The following is a 13,105-nucleotide window of genomic DNA, read 5'->3' on the forward strand; positions in this document are numbered from 1 at the left end:
GTTCTGACATGCAGATCAATGGTAAAAGACCACATGTGTTATATATTTTTACAGTGTATATTATCACTATATTATATGTAATAAGTCATTATAACAAAGATAGCTAAAGTCTTCCCACAGGGGTATTTCCAGCTTATGATCGGTGGGTGTCTGAATATTGAGACCCCTACTGATCCTGAGAATAAAGGGGGCGCAGCCCTCAAAGATCACTGTGATCTCTTCTGTCTGGCCACCGGTATAGCTCAGCCAAGTAATTGGGGCTACTACAGTTAGATAGGTGGTCAGTAGTATCAGTGCAGGCCTCGCAAGATGGATCCCCACTTAACTTGACAATATGCTATAACTTTATTACTGTACACACTCGAGTATAAGCCAAATTTTTCAGTACAGTTTTTGTACTGAGAAAGCCCCCCTCGGCTTATACTCGAGTCAAGCAACAACAAAAAATAAAATTATTTATTTTTTATTGGGAGGGGGTGTCTATGACCAGCAGCAATGGTAATGTATAGAATCTCCCATAAAATAGTGAAAAAAAAAGAAGCTTTAAAAAAAATATAATAAAAAAATAAAGTAAATAAAAGTTCTGAATCACTCAATCCTAAATACCCTATATTCAGCCAGGCTTAATTCCAAGTGTGGTGGTGGGGGGGGAACAGTCCTCAAGCTCAGGAAAGGGGCAGACAGACAACCAAAACAGCACCCAGCAACTGCTCCCTTTCCCCAGCACTGAGCTCTACTGCACCCAAAAACTCCGACCATTTTAGTTTTTGAAATTTTCCAGTAGCTGCTGCATTTCCCCCCAGGCTTATACTCAAGTCAATAAGTTTTCCCAGTTTTTTGTGGTAAAATTAGGGGCCTCGGCTTATATTCGGGTCGGCTTATACTCAAGTATATACAGTATATACAGTGTTTCTTCTTTATGTTTTATGCTTAGACATATTCTCTTCTCTTTCCTACCTCTTATTTTTTCCTATATTCAGTTTTTTCTTTCTTTCCCTTCTGTCTATTCCAGTTTACATTCTTTCTAAACTCTCTTACTCCCCATAAGCGGATGAAGAATGGAGGACATTACTTAAATGGTGGTTACAAATTCAGTAGAACATTTTATTCCAGTGACGCAGTGTTTCGGCAAAATGTAACCTTTGTCAATCATTTTGTCTCTTTCCTTCCCTTTTTTTTTCTGCAGTCTTCTTTTTCACCTTTCTATTTTGTATTCTACCTTCTGTTTCCTTTGTGCCCTTCTGTTTTTTTTTTTTCTTTTCTGTTCTTTTCTCTCTTTTTCTTCTATTTCATTTCTACTTTTCTGCTACTTTTCTTCTTCTTCTCTATTCTCCCTATTCTTTTTTTTTTCTACTCTTCCCTCTATTTTTCTTTTGCATTCTTCTTTCCTTTCTACACCCTTTTTTTTTTTTTATCTCTATACACTCACCCTTCTTTCCTAAATTTTAATAGTGTCACACCAAATGGGACCTAAACATATATATTAGGGTCACCGCTTCCTGGCACAGCAATAATATTGGGATCACAGAGCTTGAAGCTGCATCTATGTCGCTGATAGATTATTGGGGCCAATTGTAGGGATTTGTCAAGACCAGCATTTTGTACACCAGTCTTTATAATCTTTGCACTGCCAAAAATGTGCCTAATTAATGATCAGACGCACACCTCCCCATAATTCAGAGATGTTCCCCGCGGCTGTGCACTTACACCAGCTACTTTACATCAGTATACATGTCCTTGCCACTCTTCTTATAGGAAAGTGGAAAGGATGGCATGAAAATGCCACACAGAATAATTTTTGTCACGTGTTTAAAAAGTAGAAAACCTACACTATGTCACAGTTTACACTAGAAAACTGGCGTACAGGGCTAATAGGCCCGCCCCATTGTATTTATTCACACCACTAAAAACATTCATGTTTTGTCACTGTCTACATTCATAATACATTCTCATCACATTGTTACTCTACACAATGGATAGTAAGTATATTGCAATGTTTATAGACTCAAGATGACACCATGTCCAATCATGTGCTTGTGCATGTCCAATATAGTTAGATTTTTTTTTTTTACTGTAGATTGTGAGCCCCATATAGGGATCACTGTATGTACTTTTTTTTTTCCTATCAGTATGTCTTTGTAGAATGGGAGGAAATCCAGGCAAACACGGGGAGAACATACAAACTCCTTACAGATGTTGTTTCTGGCGGGATTCAAGCCCAGGACTCCAGCGCTGCAAGGCTGTAATGCTAACCACTGAGCCACCGTGTTGCCCCAATATAATTAGATTTTACATTCCCTATTAGCATGCGGATGAAGCTTCTGTCCCAGGGACCAGGCTGCAATGAGGCGTGCAGCAATCTTTAAGGAACCAAATGGGTCTTATTGGTTTGGTTGTAGGTATCTAAGAAACTGTAACGTACGCCTCCCATCTCTTGGTCTCTGGAGCTTTTATTACTCAATTTTGCCCTAAATGTTGCCTTATTACATTTCTTTGTATTATTATAAAGTTGCTTTGTTTTATGATTTGTGACGTTTCCTTGGGCTGTGTAGGAGCGATCAGGGAAATCTGCCAAAATCAGAATCTCAAGAAACCTCTTAGATTTTTTTTTCTTTGAAGTGGTCCTTTTCTCTTCTTATAACCTGCCAGCTCTGCTTCAAGGAATGACCTTGCTTTTAGGATTCCACCCAGATTTCACTAACTGCTTATTGCCGAAACCTTGCAAAGAGTTTCAGACATTACTAATCCCGAGCATACTGTCCGCTCTATGATGTAGTGCCCCTCCCCCTCTTCCTTAATCGCATGCTGCAACCCTAACAAGTCTATTTTCCCTATCTGCCCAAAACATGCTTGTTCGTGCCTTGGCTAAAAGTACAAAATCCATTATTGTCGTCTTATGATTTCTTTTGTAGCCACCAAAGAAGATTTAGCTCCTCAGATAAGTTCACTGAACAGTGAGATCAACTCGAGCTCCAACATCCCAGATCTGATGGATGAATTTATAGCTGAAAGGCTGCGGTCCGGCACGGTCCCGGTAAGAATGCACTACCCTTTCTTATGATGATCTAGATCTTATTGTGAGCAATTCTCACATTATTATGGCCTTTTGTTTTCCAGAATTTGACAAGAAGAGGTAGCAGCCCTGGTAGTCTAGAGGTTCCTAAAGACTTGCCTGACCCACTAAACAAACATAGCCAAATGCGTCCTGTCGATGACCCAGGAGTCCCATCTGAGTGGACCTCTCCGGCGAGTGCAGCGAGCAGCGATCTCCTGAGCTCAGACAGCCACTCAGACTCCTTCAATGCTTTTCAGTATGAAGGGAGAAAATTTGAGGGTGGGTATAAGTAGATGAACTTTGAAAGCAGTGTAAGGGTATGTTCACATTTCGCCGGATAATCTCATTCATTTCAAATATAAGGGTGCATTCACACTACAGAACGCCAGCGTGTATCACAGCCGTACACGCCGGCGCTACAGCAGGGCTGCCGAACACTTCCCATTCATTTCTATGGGAGCTGGCATACGAGCGCTCCCCATAGAAATGAATGGGCTGCTTCTTTCACTGCGAGCAGTCCCATTGAAGTGAATGGGATGTGCCGGCGTGTACGGCTCGGCATGAGCAGAGCTTGCCGTATACGCCGGCACTTATCATTCACTTCAATGGGACTGCTCGCAGTGAAAGAAGCAGCCCATTCATTTCTATGGGGAGCACTCATATGCCGGCTCCCATAGAAATGAATGGGAAGTGTTCGGCAGCCCTGCTGTAGCGCCGGCGTGTACGGCTGTGATACACGCTGGCGTTCCGTAGTGTGAATGCACCCTAAAACAAAAACTTGAGTCTTCAGTAGTCGATGCCTTTTTTAATGGCTACTAATAATGAAGGCAGATTACAAGCTTTCAAGGCTCTCGGCCTCTTCCTCAGGTATAGTTTCTGGGGGGGCGGGAGGAATCTGTTGCTGACTTTCATTGAAACGAATGGGAGAGTAGGGAAGTGTTTTCTGAATTGGATTCTCTCTTCAAAAAAAAAAAAAAAAAGTGAACTGCAAGCTAGTCTGTGTGAACTTACCATAAGGGCTAGTTCACACAGAGTTACATTAATGCCGCGTGTGAACATAGCCGCGACGGGATGCCGGTGCAGTGCACTGGCATCCCATCGCGGCATTCCGCTCTGCATTAGGCCCAAATGAATGGGCCGGAGCCTCGCGCCGCAGATTCCGTGGCTTATTCATCCGCGGAATCCATGGCAAGATAGGGCAGCTAGCTAGCTAGCGGAAAAAAAGAAGCGAGCCTCTCCCATTGAAATCAATAGGAGCCATTTTTGGCAGTGGATTTTGAGGCGGATTCCATGTGAACTAGCCCTAAGGCTAGCTTCTCAAAGATTTTATTCCACCTTGACATCAGCTCCATATTCCGTCCAGACTCCAATTGTTTTCAGTGGGGAGCAGGCATGGATGTTTTTTTCAGAATCTGCTGGATCTTGCTGCATATTCCACCCCTGTTTCAGGCCCGGAAGACTCGCACTAATTAGCCCCTATTATCTTGAGGTTAATTATTAAGTAAACCTATGGCGGGGCTGGAACTTGGAGGGGAATCTGACACAGGTGGATCCCCCTCAAATTTTTGTACAAATTCTACTGTGTGAACTTCGCCTAATAAAGGGATTAATGCAGGCAAGCAGCAGCTCATAACGTTATCTTGTCTTTTAGCTGGATTTCCATTTAGCAACGATTCAGCCGTTCCTGTCACCACTGAGACCGACGCTGGGTCGGCGCAGCTAAGCACAGAAGAACAAGAAGTTGTAAGCCTGACTACGCTCCATATTGACTCAGAAACCAGCAGTCTTAACCAGCAGGCCCTGTGTGCAGATGTGCTGGTCACCGCAGGTATGCCCAGATTGCCATGGTGGGTAATGCGTTCATTATACCCTACAGAAACTGTATCTCTATTTATATACACATTTTTAGAAGTTTATGAAAAGTGTATGGTGTCTGTGTTATATGAATAATATACATCGCTAAAGGACACTCTCCATATTACTTATATGATCTTGGTTGGAGCGTGTTAATGTGAAGTCTAACATTTTGCAGCGACAGTCCATAAGAATAGTATTAAGGGACTGAATGCAAAGAGAGATTAAACAACCAGAGCACTATGGTCGTTGGAGTCTTTTAGGCTATATCCTTGTAATGACGGCTTTCATGGAAGCCGTTGTAAAGAATGGACCATAGACATGCTGGGTCCACCAGGGTAGTAGCCACTCTTACAAGAAGACAATGGCTAGTAGAGAGTGGTTCCAAGCAAAGCCTCAGGCAGGTGCTGTCTTCATAATACAACTTAACAGTCTTTGACCCATGTCTGAAGTTCAGACCACATGAGGAAAGATAATATACACTATAGATAGCTTATCCTGTCAGGACATCACCATTTCCAGATGAAATCTCCTTGTTTATCTAATGTCCACCATAAGTGTACCTTAAAGGGGTTTTCCCATCTCAGTGTTTCAGCAATTTGCCTGCAGTCTATTCTCCTTACTTTCTGTATTTCTGCCCCCCTCCCTCTTGCTGATAGGCCCAGAAAAGTATCACAATTCTTATGCAGATCAGATAATATGCAGATGCTTGCAGAGAATGGACTCTGTGTTATGTGTTTGTGTTTACATAGAGAGATAACAGACTCTTATCAGCAAACAGCAATTAGCTGAACTGATTATCCTGCCAAAGAGCACTGAGTGAGTGACATCACTTGTCCTACAGGTCTCGTGGTTATAGCAGTGCACAAAATGAGAGGAATAAGTTCACATAGCAGGCAAACAAAGCAGCATTTTTAAAGCAATATATTTAGGAAATGTCTATATAAGCTACCAGTATAGATAGGATCCTTGAGATAGGACAACCCCTTTAAGTCCTGGTACATAACACAAATGTGATGTGCACACTGCGTGTGTCCAGAGGGCTAGCTTTCAGTGGACATCAAACGTATCCATTTAATGTATGGATTCTAGCATATTTGTTAAATGGAGGACTTGAAAACCAGAGGGGATTGTCTAATGACTGCAATGCCTTTTCATGTGCTCCGTTGAGGTGTTTGGAGTCTATCACTATTATTCACAGGGAAATCACTCATGCAAACTTTTTTTTTTTTTTTTTTTTGAAACGTTGTTTTAGGCTCTGAAAATGCATCTCCTGCTGTATCTGCTCATGGCTCACGCTCCCAAACACCATCTCCTGCTGCTTTTACATCTGATCAGACAGAACTGCATGAAAAGCTTCAGCACTCAGTTTTACAGACACCAGATGATATAGGTAAATGAAATATTACATTAGGATCTTATGGTTTATTATCATTTGCATTTTATTATGTCTTACATTGTAAACAATCAAGTCCCTGGTGCAAGATGTGCCTGAAATGTTAAGAGGCTCCTGTCCCTTTATAATTCAGGCGCAATCCTGTGTGCCCAAAGTGAAATCTATGCCAGTCAGCAGCTGGCGTAGATTTAAGGTATAATTCACTCCAGCTTTCTCCAACTTAAGAGAACATTAAAAAGAGAAATGAATAAGTGACTTACCACTAGCTTTAAAAAAAAAAAAAAAAAAAAAATATTATTATTATACTGAGCTTTTCAGCGGGGGCAGTGAATGGGATAGTGCGCTGAATTCGGCTTTCTAGCGGTATATTACACCACATGTGCCCGAGGACGTGAAAGGTCCTCTTTAACCCCATCTATTCCAGAAAACTGGTGTAGATCGTTTCATGAGCACCCTCACTAGAGGTCACATGAGGTGTGTGTATGACTGGGCGATCAACACAAAGCCAGATGATCTATCTAAATCAGGGGTGCCTAATACGTGGATCGTGATCTACCAGTCGATCGCAAAGGATGTATGGGTCGATTGCGGGATCGGAGTCTGCTTTTTGACAGCGCAGGCTGAGAATCATCTCCGGACACTGGCAGGCCGGGGTCTTGCACTCGTTTGCAGTCAGGGCTGCGGCGGCCCCGCCTGCCAGTGTCCGGAGATGATTCTCAGCCTGCGCTGTCAAAAAGCAGACACCGGAGAGCTGTCTCCTGCTCTCACGCTCCACTCTGCCCACAGGCCCCGCCCCCTGTCCCGCCTGGCCCCACCCTGCCCCACCCCCGCCCACAAGAAATGCATAGTAGATCTTATCCATTGGTAAGTTTCTAAAGTAGCCCACATGCTCAAAAAGTGTGAGCACCCCTGATCTAAATAATAAATTATATCTAATTATTATTCAATGCATCAACTACCTAAAACCTCTACTTCCACAGTTTGTTTTCCAAGAGCTCACACTCTTGCAGGAAGCTTTCAGTTACTCTTTCCTATCTTCACATAATCCCAATTTATGTTCTGTAAATGCTACTTTGTTCCGTAAAGTATTATATGAACAGGTGGCCTTATATGTGCCAAGCTTAGCACGTGGACTCATTCCAGAACACAAGTCAGAATTTATTAAAGGGAGTTTATTATGATGAAAACAGTCACAGGGGTAACAAATGACATGCAATAATACCATGCAATAATACCATGCAATTCACTTTCTTAAAATAAAAATAAATAAAGAAGAAACCTAACCCTTGCATAGATGGGCTTAGCATCCAGCACTGGGGCAGGCAGAGACCAGGACAAATCTTCACTTCCAGTGGGTCTGTGATTTTTCCTGTAGGTGTCGCTATTGCCAAGTTAGTTGCTGTTTTATTAGAGCTGTGTTCCCCTATTGTGTTTTACCAGCTGCAGATGTAGTTGTGCAGTAATGCCAAGCTGTGACTTTGGGGATTCATCCTTGTCCGTTTTTACTTTCTATACAAGTGGATATAGTTAATGAAGTAGCCCATTGCAATACTACGAACTGTTGGACCCCGGGATATCCATGGAAATATGCTTCTGTTTATTATATTGGCATAACCTATTTAATATATATTAGAATATTTTTCCCCAGTCTGATCCAGCTCATGCAGGTTCAGGGTTTGTTGCAGGTGACCGTTCTCATGCACAGTGTTGAGTCCTGCAAACAGTTTGTGAATGATCCGATTTACCAACAGTAAGGGGTTTACGTGGGGTTCTGCATGTCCCCCAAATGAATGGGCCAGAACCTCGCACCGCAGACGCTGCGGCTGATTCATCCACGGCAAGATAGGGCAGCTCGCTTCTTTTTTCCAATACTAGCTAGCAGAAAAAAGAAGCGAGCGCCTCCCATTGAAATCAATGGGAGCAGCGGATTTTGAGGCGGATTTCAGCGTCAAAATCCGCTGCCAACTTGCCCCGTGTAAACTAGCCCTAAGGCTCTGTTCACAGCTGTGCTGTCATTTCCATTTTTTTTTTATTCCTCCATAGTTGTAGAACACAAACCATTATGTATCTGTCACATCAGATACACAAGCAGTGCTGACAGGCCCAAAATGGGTTCTGTGATGGTGTCTGTCATTTTACTGGGGAAAAAAAATCTGCTTTTTTTTCTGGTAAGTATGATATGATCTACAGCAGAAGAGATTCTAATGCAAATGTGAACAAAATCTAAAAACTAGTCCCAGAAACAGTCATTGCAACATAAGGCATTAGAATATTGTATAACTTCTGATTCTACATTTATTTTGATCTAGAGACCCACTGTATACTATAGTGTGTATATATAGTGCTATTGTATAATAATGTTCCCCTTCTGGTTTGTTTGTCTTCTTCTTATACATGCGCTTCTTTCTTTTACAGAGCCCTGTGAATTTCCACTGGAAAGCTGCAGTGTAATGGCAGGAGGAACACTTACTGGATGGCATGCTGATGTATCCACCGTTATGTGGAGGCGGATGCTAGGAATCCTGGGAGATGTCAATAATATAAGCAATCCCGAAATCCATGCTCAGGTGTTTGATTACCTGTGTGAACTGTGGCAGAACTTGGCTAAGGTAATGTATCTGGTAACATATATGGATACATGTATAAGCGTATCAAAGTGATAACATTTGGCCATAACCAGTAGGTAAATGTGAGCCATAACCGTCAATTTCAGGATTGTACATATTTAATTCAACATGCCTGATCCTTACTTCTCAAGAGGAATATGCTGTTGTCTGATGGGTTTGGCATTGGCTTATTCCACTCTTATGATGCATGTATTTTTGGTTGAACGGAGCACTCGTGTATAAGGGGGGTGGGGGGGGGGGTTGAAAGGAAGAATAGCTGTTGGCCTTAAAAAGCAAACAATGGAACGATAATAAATATGAATAAAATAATTATAATTCTTATTATAAAAATGTATTAATTCTGTGGTCATTTTCTATTTCCAGATTCGAGACAACTTGGGAATTTCTTTGGATAACATGTGTTCTCCTCCCCCACCTGTACTAATCCCACCCTTGAGGATCCTCACTCCTTGGCTTTTTAAGGTATCCTAATACATACCACACATGTAGTATATATGTAGCCAATGTTAATGAAAGCAGGGCCTGGTAGTGAGGGCTACTTTCTGAGTAATGGATTTCTCTGTACAAAAAAAATACAAAATCCATATGCTCGAATAGAGGATGTGGCAATTTCTTTAAGGACTGATATAATTATTTTCTGTATTCCAGGCCACAATGCTGCCGGACAAGTACAAACAAGGGAAGCTTCATGCCTACAAATTGATCTGCAAAATAATGAAGAGAAGACAGGATGTGTCTCCAAACAGAGACTTCTTAACGCACTTTTACAATATTATGCACTGTGGTTTGCTCCATAATGATCAGGTAAGTCTATCAATGTAGTTCGGCTGTGTGACATACAAGCATGCCAGGAAGGAAGGGAGAGAACGTTTGCCGTTTTTCACATACATTACACCAAATATGTATCACATATGCTAGAACCGATTAAGAAACTGTTATGTAAAAGTGACTACTTTTCTGCTTTTTCTTCTCATAGGATATCGTGAACACCATTATCAAGCACTGCTCTCCTCAGTTTTTTTCACTGGGGCTCCCAGGGGCCACCCTCTTAATTATGGACTTTATTGTAGCAGCAGGAAGGGTTGCGGCCTCACCTTCCCTAAATGTAAGTAAGAGAACGTGTAGTGATTATACTAGGCATATGTATGTGTGACCACAAGGTTAGCAATCGATTATATCCATTCTCTTCTCTAAGTGGAAGACCTAGCATCATCCTCTTCTTATATGTTATGTATAAAGTAATCTGTCATGGCAAGAAAACTGCAGTGGTGGAGAATTGAGTCCAATATACAGTAAATAATAGACTGCAAATTTGTACTGAATCAATTGCCTATAGAGCATAGTATGAGTCAGTGTGGGCTGTGTGCAATAATCTTGTACCACTAGCAGCTTAAAGGGGCTCTATCAGCAAAATTATGCTAATAGAGCCCCACATATGCGTGAATAGCCTTTAAAAAGGCAATTCAGGCACCGTAAATGTTATATTAAATCCTTGTCCCGTTTTTAAATAAAAGCATTAAAACATATATGCAAAACTTACCGAACGTGCACCATGGGCGGGGATGCACGATGTGACGTCCGCTTCGGGCACGCCTGCCTCTTCTGTCTTCTTGTAGTAACGCCCTCTGGTTCCGTGTCTTCTTTCGACTTCTTCTCTTCAAATCCCGTGCCTGCGTAGTAGCGCTTTCCTCTGAAGCGCTACTGCGCAAGCTCACTCGCGAACTGCCATTAAGTAAAATGGCAAGTGAGCCTGCGCAGTAGCGCTTCGGGGGGAAGCGCTACTATGCAGGCGCAGGATTTGAAGAGAAGAAGCCGGAAGACACGGAACCAGAGGGCGTTACACCAAGAAGACAGAAGAGGCAGGCGTGCCCGAAGCTGACGTCACATCATGCATCCCCGCCCATGGTGCACGTTCTGTAAGTTTTGCATATGTTTTAATGCTTTTATTTAAAAACGGGACCAGGATTTAATATAACATTTACGGTGCCTGAATAGCCTTTTTAAAGGCTATTCAATGATTTTACTGATAGAGCCCCTGTAAATATTTTTTATGCTATAATGTTTTTGCAATTTCCTAAATGCTGAATTACATATTTGTTTCTGACAGGCTCCACGTGTTGAAGCCCAAGTGCTTCTCGGATCTCTGGTCTGCTTTCCTAACCTCTATAAGGAGCTCCCAGCCCTGCTCCCCAGTAGCTCTGAAATTGTCATGTCCCAGTTCACAGATATAAAGGTGAAACCATAAAATATTACCATGTTTCATTTTAACATTGCATATCTGTTAAACATCAGTAGAGTAGCACAAAAGTCCTTTAAAACTTAAAACATTCTGCAAATAAGCAACTGTCCTTCTCTGTCTTAGCCATCATTCTTATCACTGTCCCTAACAAGTAGGAGAGCATTATAGAGTGGTGAGGAGGTTATCTGTTTGCTTCTATGCTCACTAGTTGGAGTGTGTAAGCAGAAGGAAGGCTACAGTATGTTTAGCCTTAAAGGTGCAGCATGCCTGCTTTTACTGAGGATACAGCAGAACCTGTACTGTATTCTACGGGGCATGCAGATCTAATAGAGCCTCTTTACAGTCACATACAAAGACACATTTTGAGAATGCCATTACTAACAAATAAATGCTATTGTTCTGCAAAGTTTCTTTTTTAGTAACAATACTTAACAAAGTTAGTGCTACATTTAAATTTGCGCTGGACTCTGTCGCAATGTTCCTCTGACAAAAAAGTCCTGCGCACATAGCTTTTTCTTCCACTGCTTTCAGTTTTAATACAGTGATTGAGGTCCATTGGTCTCCTAATGTAACCACTATTTTAGCAGTCTACCTGTTCATTCAGATTTTTCCAATTTAGGGTGAACTTCAGCTGCATGTACTTCTTGTCATTTCTATTGATGGAACAGCCCCCATAATGAAGGTTTCCCAAAATGGATGAAAGTATTTTTCTGACTATTAGAAAAAACCGATTAGCTTAGAAAACATAGCAAAAAGTTCTACGGACTAAAAGTACATCCATCTAATAGTCCAAATGTGGTGACAGTGTAAGTGACAATTAGGGAGGGCGTGATGGATCTCCACATGAGTGAAGATGCAGCTTTGTCACCTGCGGGTGGCATCCCTTATTAATCCTGGGGCGCAAACACCTAAAATTGCTGAAAATACCTAATTAGGGAATGTGAAAGCTGAGCACGACTTCTCATCAGGTAATGCTCTGCCTATATAAATATGAGATTTACAGTAATTATACTAAAATGAAGTCATTTTCTGAAAATTATTAGAAATACCTGCTCATTGGGTCTGACTGGCTATCATAATGGGAACATCAGACATATATGATTAACTCCTGTATTATATTTTTGTTTTTTCACAGGAGCTCACAATCAAAACTGTGTTAAGTTCTGCTAGAGAAGAGCCATCTGGGCCAGCAAGGTAACATGGCGAGAGGAGTTCTTCCCCTAGTATTAGATGGTGGGCGCACTGTTCTTTTTGTGATATCCACATCACAATGAGTTACCAAGTCTATTCAGCAAGCTTCCAGATCTTCATTATCACAGGGGCACCCACTGTGCTTTTTGGACTTCCCGCTGTCATCATACATATACATATTCTTCTCTCTGTTGCAGATGTGTAGCACTGTGCAGCTTAGGAATCTGGATGTGTGAGGAGCTGGTCAACCAGACACGTCATCCGCAGATAAAAGAAGCACTTAATGTCGTCTGTGTCTCCCTTAAAGTAAGGATAGCTTCTAGAATGAAATGGTTGTGCAGTTCGATATAGTTAAAGGGATCCTATCTTAAAATGCAAGTTTTTCTGGGTACCACGTCGGAACAGCCTTAAGAACGGCTATTCTTCTCCTACCTTTAGATGTCCTCTTCACGCGTCTTTTTCCGGCACTGGCTTCATACTTGTAGGCCTAGGGCAAAGCCAACTGCGCATGCCTGCCGGCCACAAGAAAATGGCCGCTTACACAGTATTGTAAGCAGCCATTTTCTTGTGGCCGGCAGGCATGCGCAATCGGCTACCCGAGGCCTAGAAGTTTTAAGTCAGCGCTGGAAGAAGAAGCGAAGAGAGGCTGTTCCAGAAGAAGATAGAGAGTTCTCTCACAGCATTGGGGACACCCCCAGTGCTGTTTGAGCACTGAGGACCGCCCCCAGTGTTGTGATAGAAGT

General features: G+C 42.1%; 1 protein-coding gene across 5 annotated transcripts in view; it reads left to right on the forward strand.

Moving 5' to 3' along the window:
• RALGAPA1 (Ral GTPase activating protein catalytic subunit alpha 1) overlaps positions 1-13,105 on the forward strand; it is a 138,040-nt gene that overhangs the window by 63,680 nt on the left and 61,255 nt on the right. For all 5 annotated transcript variants that reach the window (XM_075282853.1, XM_075282856.1, XM_075282855.1 and 2 more), the window contains 11 exons: positions 2,913-3,034; positions 3,118-3,334; positions 4,707-4,883; positions 6,165-6,302; positions 8,721-8,914; positions 9,296-9,394; positions 9,581-9,736; positions 9,909-10,037; positions 11,040-11,165; positions 12,307-12,365; positions 12,560-12,668. In XM_075282853.1, the coding sequence (XP_075138954.1) occupies positions 2,913-3,034; positions 3,118-3,334; positions 4,707-4,883; positions 6,165-6,302; positions 8,721-8,914; positions 9,296-9,394; positions 9,581-9,736; positions 9,909-10,037; positions 11,040-11,165; positions 12,307-12,365; positions 12,560-12,668 (1,526 nt within the window). The remainder of the gene's footprint in view (positions 1-2,912; positions 3,035-3,117; positions 3,335-4,706; positions 4,884-6,164; positions 6,303-8,720; positions 8,915-9,295; positions 9,395-9,580; positions 9,737-9,908; positions 10,038-11,039; positions 11,166-12,306; positions 12,366-12,559; positions 12,669-13,105) is intronic.

Source organism: Leptodactylus fuscus, chromosome 7, assembly GCF_031893055.1.
Source record: "Leptodactylus fuscus isolate aLepFus1 chromosome 7, aLepFus1.hap2, whole genome shotgun sequence".
In the NCBI taxonomy this organism is placed as follows: Eukaryota; Metazoa; Chordata; class Amphibia; order Anura; family Leptodactylidae; genus Leptodactylus; species Leptodactylus fuscus.